Source organism: Ostrinia furnacalis, unplaced genomic scaffold, assembly GCF_004193835.3.
Source record: "Ostrinia furnacalis isolate ACB-3 unplaced genomic scaffold, ASM419383v2 OfSCF0051, whole genome shotgun sequence".
NCBI classification, from domain to species: Eukaryota; Metazoa; Arthropoda; class Insecta; order Lepidoptera; family Crambidae; genus Ostrinia; species Ostrinia furnacalis.
In genome coordinates this window covers 93,390-112,653 of record NW_021130290.1, presented here as the reverse complement: position 1 = coordinate 112,653, position 19,264 = coordinate 93,390, and the positions used below count along the sequence as shown (strand labels likewise).

General features: G+C 39.2%; 1 protein-coding gene across 1 annotated transcript in view; it reads right to left on the bottom strand.

The window, feature by feature from the left end:
* The window catches only part of LOC114355636 (synaptogenesis protein syg-2-like), a gene marked incomplete at both ends in the record, with an annotated part of 60,305 nt that overhangs the window by 25,315 nt on the left and 15,726 nt on the right, over positions 1 to 19,264 (bottom strand). Inside the window, 5 exons of the mRNA XM_028308615.1 lie at positions 730 to 787; positions 1,935 to 2,056; positions 6,772 to 6,885; positions 12,436 to 12,521; positions 18,413 to 18,526. Coding sequence (XP_028164416.1) covers positions 730 to 787; positions 1,935 to 2,056; positions 6,772 to 6,885; positions 12,436 to 12,521; positions 18,413 to 18,526 — 494 coding nt within the window. The remainder of the gene's footprint in view (positions 1 to 729; positions 788 to 1,934; positions 2,057 to 6,771; positions 6,886 to 12,435; positions 12,522 to 18,412; positions 18,527 to 19,264) is intronic.

Genomic DNA, 19,264 nt, shown 5'->3' with positions numbered 1-19,264 from the left:
GCCTATCTACACTAATTATAAAGAGGAAAGTTTTAATTGTTGTTTACACTAGTGGTAGTGTAACAAACTACAATATGAGGGTAGTTGAAAATTTTCAAGCCCGCCCGAACGGACGACGCCGCGAGCCGCCAGTCTGCTTGTGACCACGGCTGCAGCATCGCAGCCGAAACGTCAAGCCGTGAGTACATAATTAACTTATTAATAAACGTCGCGTTAAGACCCGTGTCTTACTATTTTAAGTTTTAATAGTGTTTGTTTGTATTGAATAGGCTCCGAAACTTCAAAAATTCTTTCACTATTAAAATCCTACTTCGTTTCTGATGAACATAGGCAGTACAAGGATTTACGCGTAAAATTGTAATTAAAAGTAGGGTCATCATTATGAGAAACTCCTATGAGCCTAAGCTTACTGATGGTGCAACTTTTCAAAAGTCCGCTATACATTAAATACTGAAAATGTGGAAATTACTCTGTGTCATTCTCCCTTTCACTCTTAGTAGGTAGGCATACGTTCTACTTGGGATTAAATTGATGATTAAGGACTAAGGAAGCTATAATAGCCGTTGTACTCGGGAACCAAGGTCCTATAATGTTACTCGTCAATGCAGAAAACTCTAAAACCGCGATGCAGGTATAGTCATGTATGTGTCAGCGCCATCTGTTGGGTGAAGACTACACTAAGACTACAAATAAATATAAAAAGGTTGAGAACCATAGATAAGTACTTACGATTAATGTCGATGGATAGGTTTTCCGACACCGGCGATATTGAGGGATCTGTCACCGCCTGTGAACAAGTGGCACAAGATATTAATATGTGATGTATGAGATGATTAAATACACTTCCCTTTCAATAGGAGGATCTGTAATGTTTTATTCCTTTGTGTCAGTGTCGTGATATATGAATATTCCTTGTTTTGTACGGTTTCTGTGATAGATTTATTATATTCCTAGAAAAGTACTAGATGATTTATGAAACAAAAAAGACTACGCCCATATATGAATAAAAATAAAAACAGTGAAGCAGCAAATCGAACGCACAGCGTTGAATAGAGCTCTGTAATTGGTTCGTGTCTCTCCCTGTGCGTCCACGTGCTCTGTGAGATCTCATAGTAATGTTTGTGAATACATTCTAGGTCAGTTTACCTTCGGGCTTCGGTTTTTTATAAGTGCGAAAATATTATAAGCAGTCACTTAATTGATACAACGAAATAAGAAAGAATGAAAGCAAAAGAATTATGAAATTTTATCGAGTTTTCCCAAGTTCTTCGTATCTAGGGCAACGTCGTCAAAGTAACAAGACACGTTTGCGCACAACAAATTCACTATATCGAATGAGTTTCTGTATCGCACAACTTTTCTCTTCCACAAGTTTGTATGGGAGTTAGTTAAAGTACCGAACTCGTCTACATATTTACGGTTCCGTATGAAAGAATGGACCATTTATTACTATGTGATTTTTCTGAGTTATATCTTTTACCATGTTTATTACACAATCGTTGAACTATCCACTATTAAATTACACAGTATTAAATATTGTCAAAAAGGGCGCTATAGGTCGCGCAGCAAGAGTTGGGGCGACAACACAAGGAAATACAAATAAATGTTTGTGTTTATGTATCATACGCTCCCCGCTCTGACGTCACTTGCCTAGACTGATGCTTTCTATCTCGCTTGCACACATTTGTTATATTTAGCAAGAGCGAGGCAGCTAGTGTGTTCAGTATTTGAATTAAAATGTGTTTTTGTACATGCAATCTATGTTAGTGTTTTGTTCGCGACAACTTTCTTTGCGCCTATGATGTTTAAAACGAATGGTCCTGCGCTGCCCGCATCCAGGTGCTCTCCGCGACCTTCACCAGAGATCGTCGGTCCACCGAGTGGGAGGCCTGTATTAATGACCCGTATTAATTTCTGTATCTAAATGAACTTACTTGGCAAGTGATGTCAGTTCCATAATCAGACCTCTGCAGCCGAAAGGACACGGAGGCCCGCGCCTCCGAGTTGGCCAGGAGGGCATGGGACTTCCACCACGACACCCTGGCGGTTGGGCGACCTGAGAAGAAAAAGAGGTTAGGTAAATTAGAAATAGACAATTATCACACTGCACCGCGTGCGGAACGCGTGATTAAATATAAAAAATCCCGCGCGCAGACGCGTTGTCAGTGTGTTGTGCCGCGCGTGTTTTCTATACAAACTAAGGTACTTGCATACAATGATTAAATCTGTCGTCCCGCGTTCCGCGGCGGAGCGTGGTGCAGTGTGATAATCGCCATACAGAAAGGAAGAATATTTAAAAACTAAAAATATTTTAGGGTTCTTGCCCACGGCGACTTTTTGCAGTGATGCTGTCGGGCGTTTCGAAACGAGCGACAGCATCGTTACTAACGCGCGTTAGTCGCATTTGCAACGCGCTACAGAAGCGATAACAACGCGCTACTATTGCGCTACAGCAGCGCGACTGTATCAATGCAAACGCGCGACCGTGTCGGACGACATCGGGGAGAGAATGGAGGGAGGGTTACTGAATCGCGTTTGCATCGCGACCGAAGCGCGTTTATGTGGGCGAGGGCACACAGCTAGCGACCGCATTGCAACTTTATCGATGCGAACGCGCGACAGAATCGCTGCTGCATTGCTACAAAAAATCGCCGTGGGCCCTCGCCCCTCGGCTTAACTGGTGCCAGTACTAGCACCAAAATGGTATTTGCACAGTATACGGCAGAGAGCACGTCACGACCACTGGTACTCTTAGGCTGAGTTGCACCATCTTACTTGAAAACGTCAAAAATCTGTCAAACTCCATACAAAAAGCACCGGTTATCGTCATAGTTACCGTGAAAGTTAGGTGGTGAAACTCAGCCTTATTCTGCGGATGACAGTTGCAAAAAGGGCGCAGCCCGCCCAAGAACAATCAATCATTTATTTAAATATTTATGAAACAAGTAATCTAGGAATTTTATAATACAACTAAAATTAATAAAAGAACTGCAGAGCTACACCTTAGGGCTGCGCACATTATCGGGATGGCACGGTAAGATATTTTTAGGTGACGAATAATAATGTACTTTAGTACTAGTTTTAACGCCACGGACATCACACACGAAATCAAACTATTTTTCTCTTTCTTATAAAGTTTGAAACAACACCAACCCCTATGGAATAAGAGAAGAAAAGCAAAAACTCAGATTCATTTTCAGACCTAACTTCATTTAAACGTTTGAATCACATTTTCTCAGAAACATTTGTATAAACCAATTAGACCCAAGTTAATTTAATACTTTGAAATGCTATCAACACACAGTTGTCACAGGTTTCGGCTACACCGGGAGTCGGGATGTAATGGATATGTAGTTTCGGTTATGGATACGGTTACGGATATAGGAATAATATTATACCAGTTTCGGTTACGGTTACGGATATTTTTTTATTTCGGATATCCGAAAGTTTCGGTTACGGTTACGGATATCTGTGCTTTTGAATGCAATTTGCAATAGTTGTCCAACACGGTTCATTCATGGCCGCACACTTTACATCGAATAAAAAGTTAATAAAAAAATAAAATTGATACTAGATGGCATTATAAAGGTAAATCAGGCTGTTATGCCGTTACATATAATGCTATACAAAAAACAATTTAAACTGACATCTGACCTACATCCGAAACTATCCGAAACTTTTGAATCGGTTACGGTTACGGTTTCGGATATTTTTTTTATTTCGGATATCCGAAAGTTTCGGTTACGTTTATGGATATCCATAACATCCCTGACCGGGAGTCACCTAAATCAAATTAAAAACCCGAGTGTACCCCGGCATTGTCGTTAACAAACCACGAAAATTGTTGCGAAACCCCAAAAGTGGGGAATGGGGAATAACGGGGGAAAAAAGCGTGTAGAACAAAACCACGGTACCCTTGTCAAGGGGTGAAGGTTGCAAGTGTGGAGATGAAGCGGTGATTCTGGGTTTGTCTGGAGATTTAATATGGTGTATTTTTGTATTTAATTTTGACCCAGGTCTATATTACATAACGTAACATACAGGGTGGAAACGATAAGTGATCTCACTCGATTATTTTTAAACTATACAAGATATCGAATAGCTGGTTACTGATCCTGAACGCGCTACACGAGCTCTTTCAAACAGTACCAATAAAAGTTTACAGAATAAATTGGAACTATCTGAAAATTCAATTTTTCCGGCTTCCATACGTTTGGTACAGCCTCTTAGTATTAAAAACTACACAGTGAGATCACTTATCGTTTCAAATTTCAGCAATTTTCCATGGAATTTTTAAAAACAAATATAAATTTTGACTTGTACCATCCCCCAACATGCGTGAAACGGACATTTTTCGCTTCAAACACCCCCGGGAGCAGACTCGACTCCATGACAGTTGATCGGGGTTAGGTCATGCTCAGAACAACAGATTTAATGAAACAATACAGCAGGAATAAAGGGCGGCAAACAAAGAATTTCCCACCATTTTTGCGTATTTATAATTGCAAAAACAATAGGGGCGGGATTGATTGCCGAGCGATGAGTGGTAATATCGATGTTTTGTTGAATGAATTACACCAATTTCAATTTTTCATGCTTTCGATTGAGAGGGTAAAGGGGTTAGGAGTTGGGGTGAATGAATTCACTGCGCGGGAGAATTGAAGTGTTTTATTAGAATAATTTGGGCAATAGGAATTTGTGAAAACAAAAGGACTTGTAGGAAAATTAATTGTTTTTATGCTAGAAAAGGCCAGGTATTTGACCGCAATCCTATCTGATGCTTACGCCCGTATTCACAAACATTACAATTAGGTCTCACAGTGCACGTGGACGCACAGGGTGACACGAACCAATCACAGAGCTCTATTCAACGCTGTGCGTTCGATTTGCTGCTTCACTTAAGCAAGTATCGTTTGTGAATACGGGCGTTAGTGTACCTACTACATGCAGTCTAGGGTAAAATCCCCCGTTTTGGGCCTATATCTGTTTGTCCCGGTCATTATGGGAGACCCTGTATGTACTTATAGTAAATAATAAATAAATAAATATAATTGGAAATTCACACTGTGCTTCTAGTCCCAAACTAAGCAAAGCTTGTACTACGGGTACTAGACAACGGATATAAAAAAAAACATACTTAAATACCTACTTATAGTAATGTAGATTAAAATATTGGACTTAGCAGTTGTGGATCTATGTAAATCAAATAAAATCAAAAATCTACTAGAAACAGTATTATAAATTGTTTACAACTAGAAACTTTCTGCTTAATTGGTAGAAGAGAGAGTTGGAAAGAATTAGCGAATGTTTTTCAACTGGCAACTTGTTTGGTTGCTCCTTGGTTTTCTCCGAAACATAGTTAATCAATGTTACAGAGAACTAGTTACAGGGCTGTCAAAACAATATTATGTAGGTTTTAATGCTGAAATAGGTTCATCTATTTATCTACTTATTTGCGTCTAAAAGATTAAGTAGCAGTATCGCTTATTCTGAATTAAGTATTTTTGGTGCCGAGGTATAGTTATTTTTTTACTGTTTTCTATTTTGCATCAACAGTTTTTGTTCAATCTAGCAATCATATTTTGGTAGGGGCCATCGAAACCTAAACTCTAAGGTGGGCCAATAGGTGTGTCCAGAAGTGTATAACCACCAGCTAGGCGGTGATTTTTTTAATATTACATTTTAACTATCAGTTTAAAAATAGATGACAATGCAAACCACATCTGCACAAAGGTTATCACATAGATTAAACCATGACACTCGGGTCCCATGGGTGTTACACGGCAGAGGTCCCAAAGTTCCTGACGTGTGTCGTCCTTCCTCAAATTCCACGGAAAATCACCGAAACCCATGGAATCACCATGCATGCCGTGTGACGTTGCGGTATTCTCTCAGAATACCTGAGCGATTCAATTTGGATGTGTTTTTATCGTGTATTTTGTAACAAGTCACAGCCTTATTGTTTTAGAAATAGAGAAGGAAAAAAGTGTATTTAGTTCAAACAGGTTTATTTATTTATTTATTTATTTAAGGATAGTACACAGCACAATATCAATCTGTATCTAATAACAATGTTTTTTAGTAGATTTTGTAGGCCAATTATGACTATCCAACATTAAACATTTCTATATTACAACAAGTGTTACAGAATGTTTTATAAATAAACTATGTTTAAGGTCACCTTGTATTTTTTTACTTAGATTAGTTAACTAACTTTGATTTTTAACGGTTTTTTTTATGCAGGCTAAGGCAAGTATTTGACCGCAATCGTACCTGGTAGGTATTAAGTAAGTTGCAGTCTAGGATGGTACAATCTGCCCTGTAAGTGCCTATTCACTCTCGCCTTGAAATGGCCCGGATTATAGTATTCAGGAAAGACAGCAGTATGTATTTTGTACATTGTTTCTTTATAATGAAATCCATACTAATATTATAAATGCGAAAGTAACTCTGTCTGTCTGTCTCGCTTTCACGCCTAAACCACTGAACCGATTTTGATGAAATTTGGCATGGAGATAGTTTTGAGTTGAGGATAGTTTTTATCTTGGTTTTTGAAACAGGGACGCGCGCGATAAAATAATGTTTTCTGTGACAGACAAAATTCCACGCGGGCGAAGCCGCGGGCGGAAAGCTAGTCTCTTATATCCTGATATTAAAGGTGCTATCTGTGATAAGTACCAGTGTGACTGGATGGGATTTTTTTCCCAACGATTAACACTTAAATTCCTTTCCCTTAACTTTCTACAGACCATAATGATGATGATTACTTACCACCAACCGCCACACAGGTAAGGTTGACCTCTGTCCCCTCGTCGTAGGGTCCGATGACGCCGCTTCTGATCTCATTGCCATCTTGGTTCAGGATGATCAGCCTCTCAGGTGGAACTGTGAAGAAGAGAGTGGAATTAATGGTTTCACAAATATCCCTACATTGTCAAAATTCTACCAGCGCGCACTAAGCTCACCGATAACTCTTTGATACTATGTACACCTAGGCACTGGAATTCGAATTCGACTTTGACTTTAAACTGAGTCAGTGCATATGTCAAAGAATATTATTTACTCTGACGAGATACAAGACTGCAGCACATCTTAAGTCTCGCTGAAGTTTGGTGTCATAAGAACACCCTCCAGTGTCAGGCCGCGCCGGCCATATACAGAAAGAAAGCTGGAAACTTATAAGCGCTTACCAGCGCTTGTCAGCGCTCTGGTCCGTTCGTTCACAAAGGAAGCAAGTTGAATGGCATTTTATATGGCAGCGTCCAGCGCTGACCAGCGCGGGTTGAAACTTGTCGGCGCCGTTCAGTGCTTATCGGCGCGCGTTCATATATTTTCCTGCGCGGGTTACCAGCGCTGTCAAGCGCCGGTAAGCGCTTATAAGTTTCCAGCTTTCTTTCTGTATACGGCCATACTTCAGGCACTGATCCAGTTAAGAGCTAGAGTCTATAGCTAGACCTATAAAAATAATTTTCCTGAAGCAACCTTAGAAGGCTAACTTTTAAAAGATAAATAATCTTAAAAGATAATAAATCTTAAAAGAGGTGAAATAGAGGACAGAATGAAACAACATCATAAAAACCCTTTCTTATTTACTAACAAAATAATAATAATATCTTAGTTACAAAGAACATTTCAAGGTGAGCAGACAGTTTCAATCTAGAATCTCTAAAATAAATACATGGTTGTTTTCGACACAAACAATTGGAGATTTAATCTAGTTTCTAGACTTTACTGAAAGAATTCATAAGCTATTACGAAACACGATAAAGCCACAAGTATACGGCAATCACGAATTCTTTTCACAAAATAACTTTTACTTGATGAAGGGAATTGGGCTGTTACACTGGATATATTCTGTGGGGTTCCGTATATTTATAAATAAGGGCTATTTTAACTAATAGCTCCAGCTAATGATAAATTATAACGTTATGATTCAACTAAAAAATAGCACCTAGTTCACAAACCAGATAGAATAAGTTACTTAGAATAAAATCAAACAAAAAAGTTGTCTGACTGACACATAAAGCTGGGTTGCACCATCTTACTTTAACTTTGACAAACGTCAAAAATCTGTCAAACTCCATACAAAAAGCACCGGTTATCGTCATAGTTACCGTTAAAGTTAGGTACTCTAAGTCTTTCTTAACGATTCAGAAGTAACTAATACAGAAGCTCATACCTTAATTTCTCGTAAAGCGTCGATACAACGTGATGTACTCGTAGTATCTATTGCTGCTTTTACACTGCGCGGAAATTAGCCATCATAATTCATCCCCACTCCACTGTTTTTTTGACTTGACTTGGCTAATTTCCGCGCAGTGTAAACGCAGCATATAATATAGTCCTTTACACCCATCTACCCCCTTCGAGCTTGCCACCGGGGTGGTGGTTGGCACTAAAAGGTGACGTTTACCACCCCGGTGGTTAATGGCACCTATTTAGTTCTATCTCAATACTAGGAGATAGAACGCGATAAAAACGCTTTAAGACACTAACTAATCGCCAACAATCAAAGTGATTAGCATCTGCTTATCTCCGCTTCGCTGTCCGCTGTCATCAAACCCCAGCCTAAGTCTCTTTATTTTCCCACGTACCCCCAAACTAGGCGTCTAAAGAACTATTCTATGTCCTTGACTACCCTGATTTATGGTGACCATTTGATCGTATCCCACTGGGGTCTACGAGGAGGGGAGACTGAGGTAAGTTGTAACAGAGGAGAATTACGACATTGTCGATGTATTCGGAAAAAAAATACTCTCTTCTTAGTCGGGCACTCTTGTTTGAGTGGTCGTGGTTGCGCTGACGACGTACATGGTGGGGTGATGTCATTTCTGAGGGTAGCTCTCCTGGCGATGTGCTTCCATTTCTGACGGTTAGAGGCGTCGCGAGTACACTGGACCATGGTGGACTCAGTGGCCAAATTAACTACCAGGGTACGTAAAGGTGCAAGTTCGTAGCTGACGGCGACGTGTCGTTGCGACACTACTGGTACCTATGTCTCTCTATGAAATAGCATCAATTTTGCTAGCCACACGACTTCTGAAATTTCATAGAAATAGGTACGTAGAAAGTGACGTGTTGCGGCGACGTGTCGTCTGCTGCTACTGCGTGCATTCGGCTACGAAATTATACCTTAACAGTGTGCGTTTTTTAGTTCAAGTCTCGTGCTAGCAAATGCGCGCTGTTGCGAGGTCGTCATCATTATCGTTTCAGCCACAGGACGTCCACTGCTGAACAAAGGCCTCCCCCAATGATTTCCATAATGGCCGGTTGGTAGCGGTCTGCATCCAGCGCCTTCCTGCTACCTTTATTATTTATTTATTCATGAATAGAACGGTAGTACCAATTACACTATTCAAACAAGACGTAACAAAGCTCAGAATAACATTTAGGTAATTAAAAACAATTTAACTTAACTTTATGAGGTCGGTCGGCTGTTGCGAGCTCGCTGATAATTAAGGCGGGTTTTAGAATCGCGCTGACCGCTCGCTGATCTTCGGCGCTGACTGATCAATATGTATGTAATTGAAGGGAACGTTCGCGAGTGACACTGATCGCTTGGCGCCGACGCTTCATACATTTCGGCTGTCAGCGCTGACGGTCAGCGTGCGTCAGCGTGACTCTACAACCAGCCTGATAGGTTAAAAAATAGACAGTGANTGAAGGGAATTGGGCTGTTACACTGGGTGTATGTTTGGGTTCCGTATATTTATAATTATTGAGTTTATTGGACTCTTGAAACTAATAGCTCCAACTAATGTCAATAAATTAAATTAACATTAAGATCCAATCACAAGTTAGTAGTTCACAAACTACATAAATTATAAGCATAGCTTAGAATTGAATAAAATCTTGTAGACTTGCGACCTGCCCCGGCTTCGCACGGATGCTAGTGTACCTATACATAATGAACATTCCTCTTGATCTATTGCGATAACTTTAAGGTAAGGTCTGACTTAGCGATTGAACCAACTTATGCAAAACTTAGTACCTTCATTTCCGAAAGCAAACGCGACGGCACAACGTGATGTAGCATCTAAGATTCACGATTCAAAATTTCAAATACCCGTACAGTCAGTGTGAAATACTTCATGACACCCAAAGAGGCCATTACCTTTAAAAAAAAACCGACTTCAAATGCGTGAACACAAAAAAAAACTAAAAATTAAAAAATCGTTCAAATTGGTTCATAATCGGCGGAGATATTGCGTATAAAAAAGTTCATCCCCAATTTTCCACCCTTGGGGGTTGTTTTTTCTATTATTAAATTTAAATGGGACCACCCTTGAGGTATTACCTATACGCCGAAAAAAGATTTGTTTAAATCGGTTCATAATTGACGGAGTTATCGCGTAACAAACATAGAAAAAAAAACATACGGGTCGAATTGAGAACCTCCTCCTTTTTTGAAGTCGGTTGAAAATGTTGACAACACAACCTTATTCCAGTTGTAACAAAGACGTGTTGCGAACTTTTTGACCACTTTGGGTGTCGCGAACTCTTTGACGCTGACTTTACTAGAACTAGAAGATAGAACGCGATGTAAGAGATAAGAAAATCTAATTCACGAATCATCAAGAAACAAAGGAGTATCAGCATGTCTCTGTCTCGCTATCATCAAACGCCAGCCCTAAGGCCCTTTTCACAGGTCCCGGTTGCCGGCTAACCGGCGCCGGGTATCCGGTGGTGAAGTGTATGGGCATGGTACGTAGCTTTCACATGTTCCGGCGTAATTAATCCAGCATGCCCATACACTTCACGACCGGGTACCCGGCGCCGGTTAGCCGGCAACCGGGACGTGTGAAAAGGGCCAAGTCTCTCTATTTTCCCACGTACCCCCAAACTAGGCGTCTAAAGAACTGTTCTATGTCCTTGACTACCCTGATTTATGGTGACCATTTGATCGTATCCCACTGAGTCTACGAGGAGGGGAGACTGGGGCGAGTTGTAAAATTGACGATTTTTCGGGACTTATTAACTGCTAGCGAGCTCGTAAAGGTACAATTCCAAGACGGGCCGCAGACCGCAAACTGCAAAACGCGCATTTTCTAGTTCAAATTTCGAGGCAACAAATGCGCACCGTTTCGAGGTCATCATCATCATCATTTCCGCCATAGGACGTCCACTGCTGAACAAAGGCCTCCCCCAATGATTTCCATAATGGCCGGTTGGTAGCGGTCTGCATCCAGCGCCTTCCTGCTACCTTTATGAGGTCGTCGGCTGTTGCGGGCTCGCTGATAATTAAGGCGGGTTTTAGAATCGCGCTGACCGCTCGCTGATCTTCGGCGCTGACTGATCAATATGTATGTAATTGAGGGGAACGTTCGCGAGTGACACTGATCGCTTGGCGCCGACGCTTCATACATTTCGGCTGTCAGCGCTGACGGTCAGCGTGCGTCAGCGTGACTCTAAAACCAGCCTAATAGGTTAAAAAACAGACGATGTCACAACTCTCCTCGGTCTCCCCTAGCTAACTTTATAGGTGTTGTCTGAGATATTTAGCGAGATAGGGGAAACCATGTAATAAGGATTTATATTGGGAACTTCTTTATGTAGATGTTCTTTCGGAATATACTGATGGGAAAGTTTTTCCGTGGAAACTTTGCGGAAATGTCGGCTAGGGGTTGCTTGTTTCACCCTTTCGTACGAGGAAGTTTAATATGGGTTGTTATGATACTTTTGAATTTGACATAGTTTTTCGGAACTTGTAATTTTCTAAGAATATTAAAATTTATAATACCTACCTTTTTTTCAATGCTTTTTTCTTCCAAACTGTCGAAATAGCTATTTACCTTCAAATAGGGCAGTTAAAAAGTAATTTCCATGGAAAAAGTAATTAAACCAAACCTTCCGAATTTTCCAGATAAAGTTCGGGTATGCTAGTGGAAAGACTGTTAGCTACTTGAGGTCGTCCGTCCATCGAACAAGAGGATGTCTTACGTTTTCTAAGACATATTCTTCTTTCAAGAACCACCTTAATTTTACCTTTCATCATTCTCGACAGTTTGTCCGTCCCACTTAGTCCCACTTATACTTAAGTTTGCACAGTTTTGGGACACAATAAGTAATGAGTACTGACGACAGCCCATCATGCTAAACACTGTGGCATCTTATGACGTTATAATAAAAATGGTTTTGCAACAAGAATGTATAATCTGTTGTGCTGTCGACTGCATTTGTTGATTGTGAAAAATCGAAAACGTAAAAATAACGGTATCGTTATAGCCAATGAGCTGCTGTCATAGTGACATTGACGTAATGTCAATGGCACACTAGAAACGTTACAATAGGAAGGACGCGCGCGGACGACTCTACGCGCTTTTGGCGCTAAGTGATATATTATTTTAGGTAGGTATTTAAAATGAGATAATATAATGTGAAAGTTAAGTAGGTACCCAGTTTTTCATTTATGGCCAACAATATAAAAATACTTACTCAAGACAGTGAGGTTGAGCCTCGTATTCTTTGTCGGAGACTTCATGAAGTCCACTCTGCAGCGGTACTGCCCACTGTCCTCTGGCCTGTTAACAAAAAAAAATCAGTTAAAAAAAATCCTCCACATGTGTCCACCCACAAGGTGGACCGACGACATCATAAAGGTAGCAGGAAGGCGCTGGACGCAGGCCGCTACCAACCGGGCAACATGGAAAGAATTGGGGGAGGCCTATGTTCAGCAGTGGACGTCCTATGGCTGAGATGATGATGAAAAAAAAAATTCTTCATTCTACTTGCTTTGCGAAGTGAAGCAGCAAATCGAATCCACAGCGTTGAATAGAGCTCTGTGATTGGTTCGTGTGTCACGCTGTGCGTCCACGCGCACTGTGAGACCTCATCGTAATGTTTGTGATTACGGGCATAAAACTTAAAAGTAATATTTTTCTGAGCCAATTTTACTGTCTTTTTTTTCTTTTACTCAATTTATTTTAGCATTCAATTTATACACAGATTTCGTTTTGTGAATTGTTCAACAAAGTTTGGTTTACCAAAATTACAAAGCAAAATTGTGCCAAAAACAGTACTCCATTTCCCAATAACATATCGAATAAATTATTTACCAAATTACGAGTACAATACCAAATCAAGTGCCAACGAAAATGTAGGTCAATCGAATAAAGATTCTTTCTCAACCCATATTATATTACTTATACAATACAGATCTAATTTCTTAACCTCCCATAAACAAATCCCACACAGACCAGCGATTAATCTATGGTATGGCGTATAAAGGGTTAAGATCCCTTCAAAGGTATCAAAAGTATCTAGTTACATGCCCCAGTTACCGTCAAAGAGCCTAGGTTAGAACAAAAAGAGGGTCAAATGGTTATCGACGAAGGAAAGAGGGTTCCGTAGTAAAGAAAGACAGTTTTAAACTTTACAATTTCAATGCTTTTTTTTTTGGAAAAATAATTTTCGGATTGATCCAGTTTATTCTGTAACCTATTATTGATACCATTTATGGAGTTCGTCAAGCACTTTCAGGATCAGTAACCAGTTTTTCGATGAATAGTTTAGAAAATTATACAGGGTGTTTGGTAAATGGGTATATGAGCCGACACTAGCCCATGTTAACATATGCATATAAATGGTATGGTGAAGTCAGAAATTTGATATCATCATTTTAATTTTTTTAATTTTCATACAAAATAAATTTTATAAAATCCGATTTGTATGAAAATTAAAATAATTAAAATCAAGATATAGATTTTCTGACTTCACCATACCATTTATATGCCCATGTTAACATGGGCTAGTGTCGGCTCATATACCCATTTACCTAACACCCTGTATAATCGAGTGAGATCACTTATCGTTTCTACCCTGAGAGATGAGTTCAACAGAACATTCTATATTTCTTGACTTTATGTTAATATTATGCAAATACCTATTAAATCCTACTATCCTACTTCCTACTAATATTATAAATGCGAAAGTTTGGATGTCTGGCTCTGGATGTCTGGATGGATGTTTGTTACTCTTTCACGCAAAAACTACTGAACGGATTTTGATGAAACTTACCAGTATTATTCTTTATAACCCAGAACAACATATAGGCAATAATTTATGACGATCTGTGACAAACTAAATTTCACGCGGGTGAAGCCGCGGGCAAAAGCTAGTAAATAAATAAATAATTAAAAGTCTTCAGTCTGTCCCAAATGTGAACGATAAGGGTTTATCTGCTCAATAAAACTTTGATCTTTATTTCTTATCATACGGAACCCCAAAATGTAAAACCGATCGCCTTTGTCACGTGCACAAGTGTTGGATCGATTGATATTTAAAGTTGTTTGCTTTGCGGTGGTTTAAGACGGATCTCGTTAAAGCTATACAACTTTTGTAATGTCGAATTGAGAATAAAATAAATTAATGACTGTTTGATTTAAAGATCAATTGAAAAAAAAAACATGGAAAAATTGTGGATCTGAGCACAACTTTTTACAATATTTGAAACTTTGATCGCTAATCCTGTAGCATAAGGTTTTAAAATTTGTACAGAATTTTAAAAAAATGTTTATGCCTAGAATGTGTGATAATAGTGGTGTGAATTTGAAATTATGATGTACCACTGCCACTTGACTGCGAAGTAGCATCCCGGTTTATTTTTGGCCAGAGTGTACCTACATAACTTCTTAGTTTTGAAAAGCTTATAGCTTTTCTTTGTACCATATGACAAGCTGTACCGAAACCGTTTTGTTGGACTTGTAGATAAAGTGATAAGCAACTTCTACCACCATTGGAAAATTTGGAATCCATCAGAAGACTTTTTAGGGAAACACAGTTTCTTTTGCCCTTCAAAGGATAAAAAAATTTCAAACACACAGTTATTTTCATTGATCTTATTCGAGTTGAACACTTGAGAGTTCAAAAAGGTTGCTTTCTACGCAATTTAAATTAAATGAATCTTTCTTCAATACTTTACCTGCGGTTTTACCCACGCGAATTTTGGTTTGCTTTAATGTAACATTCTAATGGTGAAAGAATTTTGAAAGTGGTCCAGTAGTTTTTGAGTTTATTTGTTACAAAACAAAAGCTTCCTATAAAATGCCAAAATTCGGCAATTGTGATTCAGGGTAAGATTGGATTCAATCTGTTTAGGTAGGAATAATTGAACTTGGAGTGCTAGTGTGTTTTTGTTCCCAAGTCGACGAAGCACATGATGTCGTGCCCCGCGTGCCAAACAACTACACGCGGGAAGATTTAATGAAGGCTACTGACAACGCCACTCTTGTGGCGGAGTTTTGAGCTGACACTGTGTAGGTTTATTGTCGACACGACAAGAAGAAGAAGATTGGAAGGCATACTCTATGCAAGTAACCTCTTTCTACGTGTAACCTTTAACATCTTTTCGCTCACACCACACACATCATACAAAATTACCTCCGGTTAGGGAAATGCATTATTTATAACAAAATCAGCGATCCAAGCATTTCGCTACGTATCGATACATCAAGTGAACACGACCGAATTAATATTTCACGGGGGTGAAACCTTTTAATAATTGAGCACGGTCCGTGATATTTATCGTAGGGTGCGGCTTAAAATTAGATGGTACAGTCAGCGTCAAATAGTTCGTGACACCCAAAGTAGCCAAAAAGTTCGCAAGTCTTTCTTATAATTGGAATAAGGCCGTANTAAACTTTTATTTTATTTTTATTTATTTAGAAATAATCGAGTGAGATCACTTATCGTTTCCACCCTGAGAGATGAGTTCAACAGGACATGCTATATTTCTTAACTTTATGTTAATATGCAAATACCTATTAAATCCTACTATCCTACTTCCTACTAATATTATAAATGCGAAAGTTTGGATGTCTGGCTCTGGATGTCTGGATGGATGTTTGTTACTCTTTTACGCAAAAACTACTGAACGGATTTTGATGAAACTTTCCAGTATTATTCTTTATAACCCAGATTAACATATAGGCTATAATTTATGACGATCTGTGTCAAACTAAATTTCAGGCGGGTGAAGCTGCGGGCAAAAGCTAGTAAATAAATAAATGATAAAAAGTCTTCAGTCTGTCGCAAATGTGCACGAGAAGGGTTCATCAGCTCAATAAAACTTTAACCTTTGTTTCTTATCATACGGAACCGCAAAATGTAAAACCGATCGCCTTTGTTACGTGCACAAGTGTTGGATCGATTGATATTTAAAGTTGTTTGCTTTGCGGTGGTTTAAGACGGATCTAACTTTTGTAATGTCGAATTGAGAATAAAATAAAATGACTGTTTGATTTAAAGATCAATTGAAAAAAAAAACATGGAAAAATTGTGGATCTGTGCACAACTTTTTACAATATTTGAAACTTTGATCGCTAATCCTGTAGCATAAGGTTTTAAAATTTGTACAGAATTTAAAAAAAATGTTTATGCCTAGAATGTGTGATAATAGTGATGTGAATTTGAAATTATGATGTACCACTGCCATTTGACTGCGAAGTAGCATCCCGGTTTATTTTTGGCCACAGTGTACCTACCTCCATAACTTCTTAGTTTGAAAAGCTTACAGCTTTTCTGTGTACCATATGACAAGCTGTAGCGAAACCGTTTTGTATAAGGACTTGTAGATAAAATGATAGGCGACTTCTATTACCATTGGAATCCATCAGAAGACCTTTTAGGGAAACATAGTTTATTTTGCCCTTCAAAGGATAAAAATTCTCAAACACTCTTAGTTATTTTCATACATCCTTCAAAAAGAGTGCATTCTTCGCAATTGAAATGAAATTAATCTTTCTTTAATACAGTTTTTTTCCGCGGTTTCACCCACGCGCATTTAGGTTTGCTTTAATGTATCATTCTAATGGTGAAATAATTTTTGAATTCAGTCCAGTATTTTTTGAGTTTATTCGTTACAAAACTAAAGTTTCCTCTTAAATGCCAAAATTTGGCATTGTGATTCAGGGTAAGATTGGATTCAATCTGTTCAAGTGTTCTTGGATGGTTCAAACTTGGAGTGCTAGTGTGTTTTTGTTCCCAAGTCGACGAAGCACATGATGTCGTGCCCTGCGTGCCCAAACAACTGCACGCGGGAAGATTTAATGAAGGCTACTGACAACGCCACTCTTGTGGCGGAGTTTGGGCTGACACTGTGTAGGTTTGATGTCGACACGACAAGAAGAAGATTGGATTGCCTTTATTAAAGGCAGTGTACTCTATGCAAGTAAACTCTTTCTACGTGCAACCTTTAACCTCTCGTCGCTCACACCACACACATCATACAAAATTACCTCCGGTTAGGGAAATGCATTATTTATAACAAAATCAGCGATCCAAGCATTTCGCTACGTATCGATAAATCAAGTGAACACGACCGAATTAATATTTCACGGGGCTGAAACCTTTTAATAATTGAGCACGGTCCGTGATATTTATCGTAGGGTGCGGCTTAAAACTAGATGGTACAGTCAGAGTCAAATAGTTCGTGACACCCAAAGTAGCCAAAAAGTTCGCAAGTCTTTCTTATAATTGGAATAAGGTCGTGTTGTCAACTTATTGAACACTTTGAGTGTCACAAACTATATGACGCTGACGACTGTACAGCCTGTGGCATCTAGTAGTTGATTAATTTCGTTGCGGGTCCAATGACAGTTTAACTTTCTCCGCGACAAACTTGACCTTCACTGGTTGGGTTTTTATTGGCGGTCAAGCTGGAGATTCTGGCTATACAGGAGTTGCAGTATCGTAAGTAGTAATGCTTGATTTGGCGTTGACTGTACATTTATAGAACTGCTGGACGATAGGGATTTGGGTTAAAAGAGATTTAAGGACATAGTTTATATGATTGACTGCGGGGAATGTGGTTGAAGTTACACGGATCATGGTTGGATTTTTTTGGTGAAAAGAATTATTAATTTTGCCACGCATTACTGCTTACCTTTAATTTGATTCAATGACAATATTTTGCTAGCTTTGAATAGATTTGATTGTTATTATCACTATTTCAACAGTCCACTGCTGGCCGTAAACCTTGGGGGACCTAGGATAGCAAAAAGAACGATCACCCGCTTTTGTAATTCAACCGTTGCCAGCTCACTTCTTGAAGTCGTCGGTCTATCGAGCAGATGAGCGTCCTATTTTGTTCTCCGAGATAAATTTCACAACTAATTTGCTTTATTTTTCGTCGGTTCTTCGACAGAATATGGCCACAGCCACTAACAGCATTTTGGACCAAAACATTGGCCTTTTCAGTAGATTTGCTATGTGAGACCCTGGGAGCTTACACATAGCGACTTTTTGCAGCGATATAAACCTTTTACAATCACGCTAAGGCAGTGCTGCTTTTTTATCGCGTGTGTGTAAAAGTCTTGCGACTGTATCGATGCTGCATCGCGACTGCATCGCGTCTGTATCGCTGCAAAAGTCTCATTATAAAAGGCTCCATAATAAAGAAAAGAGGATTGCTTACCTTAGTTTGGTGAGGATGAGCACAGCAGGCAACGTGTCACTCCTGAACGTGGCTCTCACTCCCAGCGTGGAGGAGTCCGACCAGTGTGACGGCCTGCCCTCTCTAGTGTCCAATCTGCGAACAAAATAATAGTTAGCAAAGTCTGATCTACCTATTTCATAGCGGACATCATTAACAAAAACAATTAGGCTGAGTCGCACCATCTAATTTTAACCGTGACTATAACGATATCCACACTGGTTTTGTGTGGAGTTTGGCAGATTTTTGACGTTTATCAAAGTTAAAGTAAGTTGGTGTAACTCAGCCTTTCAGCGGGACAATCCATCCCAAAAAAAAAGTAACTCAGCCTTAAGGTTCTAAACAAAGGTTCATAAAGTTCATAAAGGTTTCACCAAGATTTGATGAACATTGGATTGGATTTGAAGACCTGACGTGAGGTACTTATTTGTCAAGTAAACTATGTAGGTATATGGTTTCACGAGTCTCAGATGAAGAGACTTTTAAGATAAGATCTAGCTTTTCAGCTCGTGGCTTCCACCTGCGTTAATTTTTTTCAGCTGCCAAAAATAATATAATTCATTTATACATTTCACAATTGAGTTCAGTCGGTTTCAAGCTAATATGAGAAGCCCTGCCTGTCCTATTTCACATACAAGATTGTCTTGGCATAAGTGAAAAAGTTGGATTTGAAAAAAAAAACACTTTTGTTACATTTCGTGACGTCCATGAGTGCTCTGACTCTGCACTCTGAAAAATATTGTAAATGTACCGTTAACTTGCTTCTTCACTAGATTTTAGGTAAAGTATGCTATTACTGCTGAAAATGACTTTAATACGCATTTAATCCGGTCC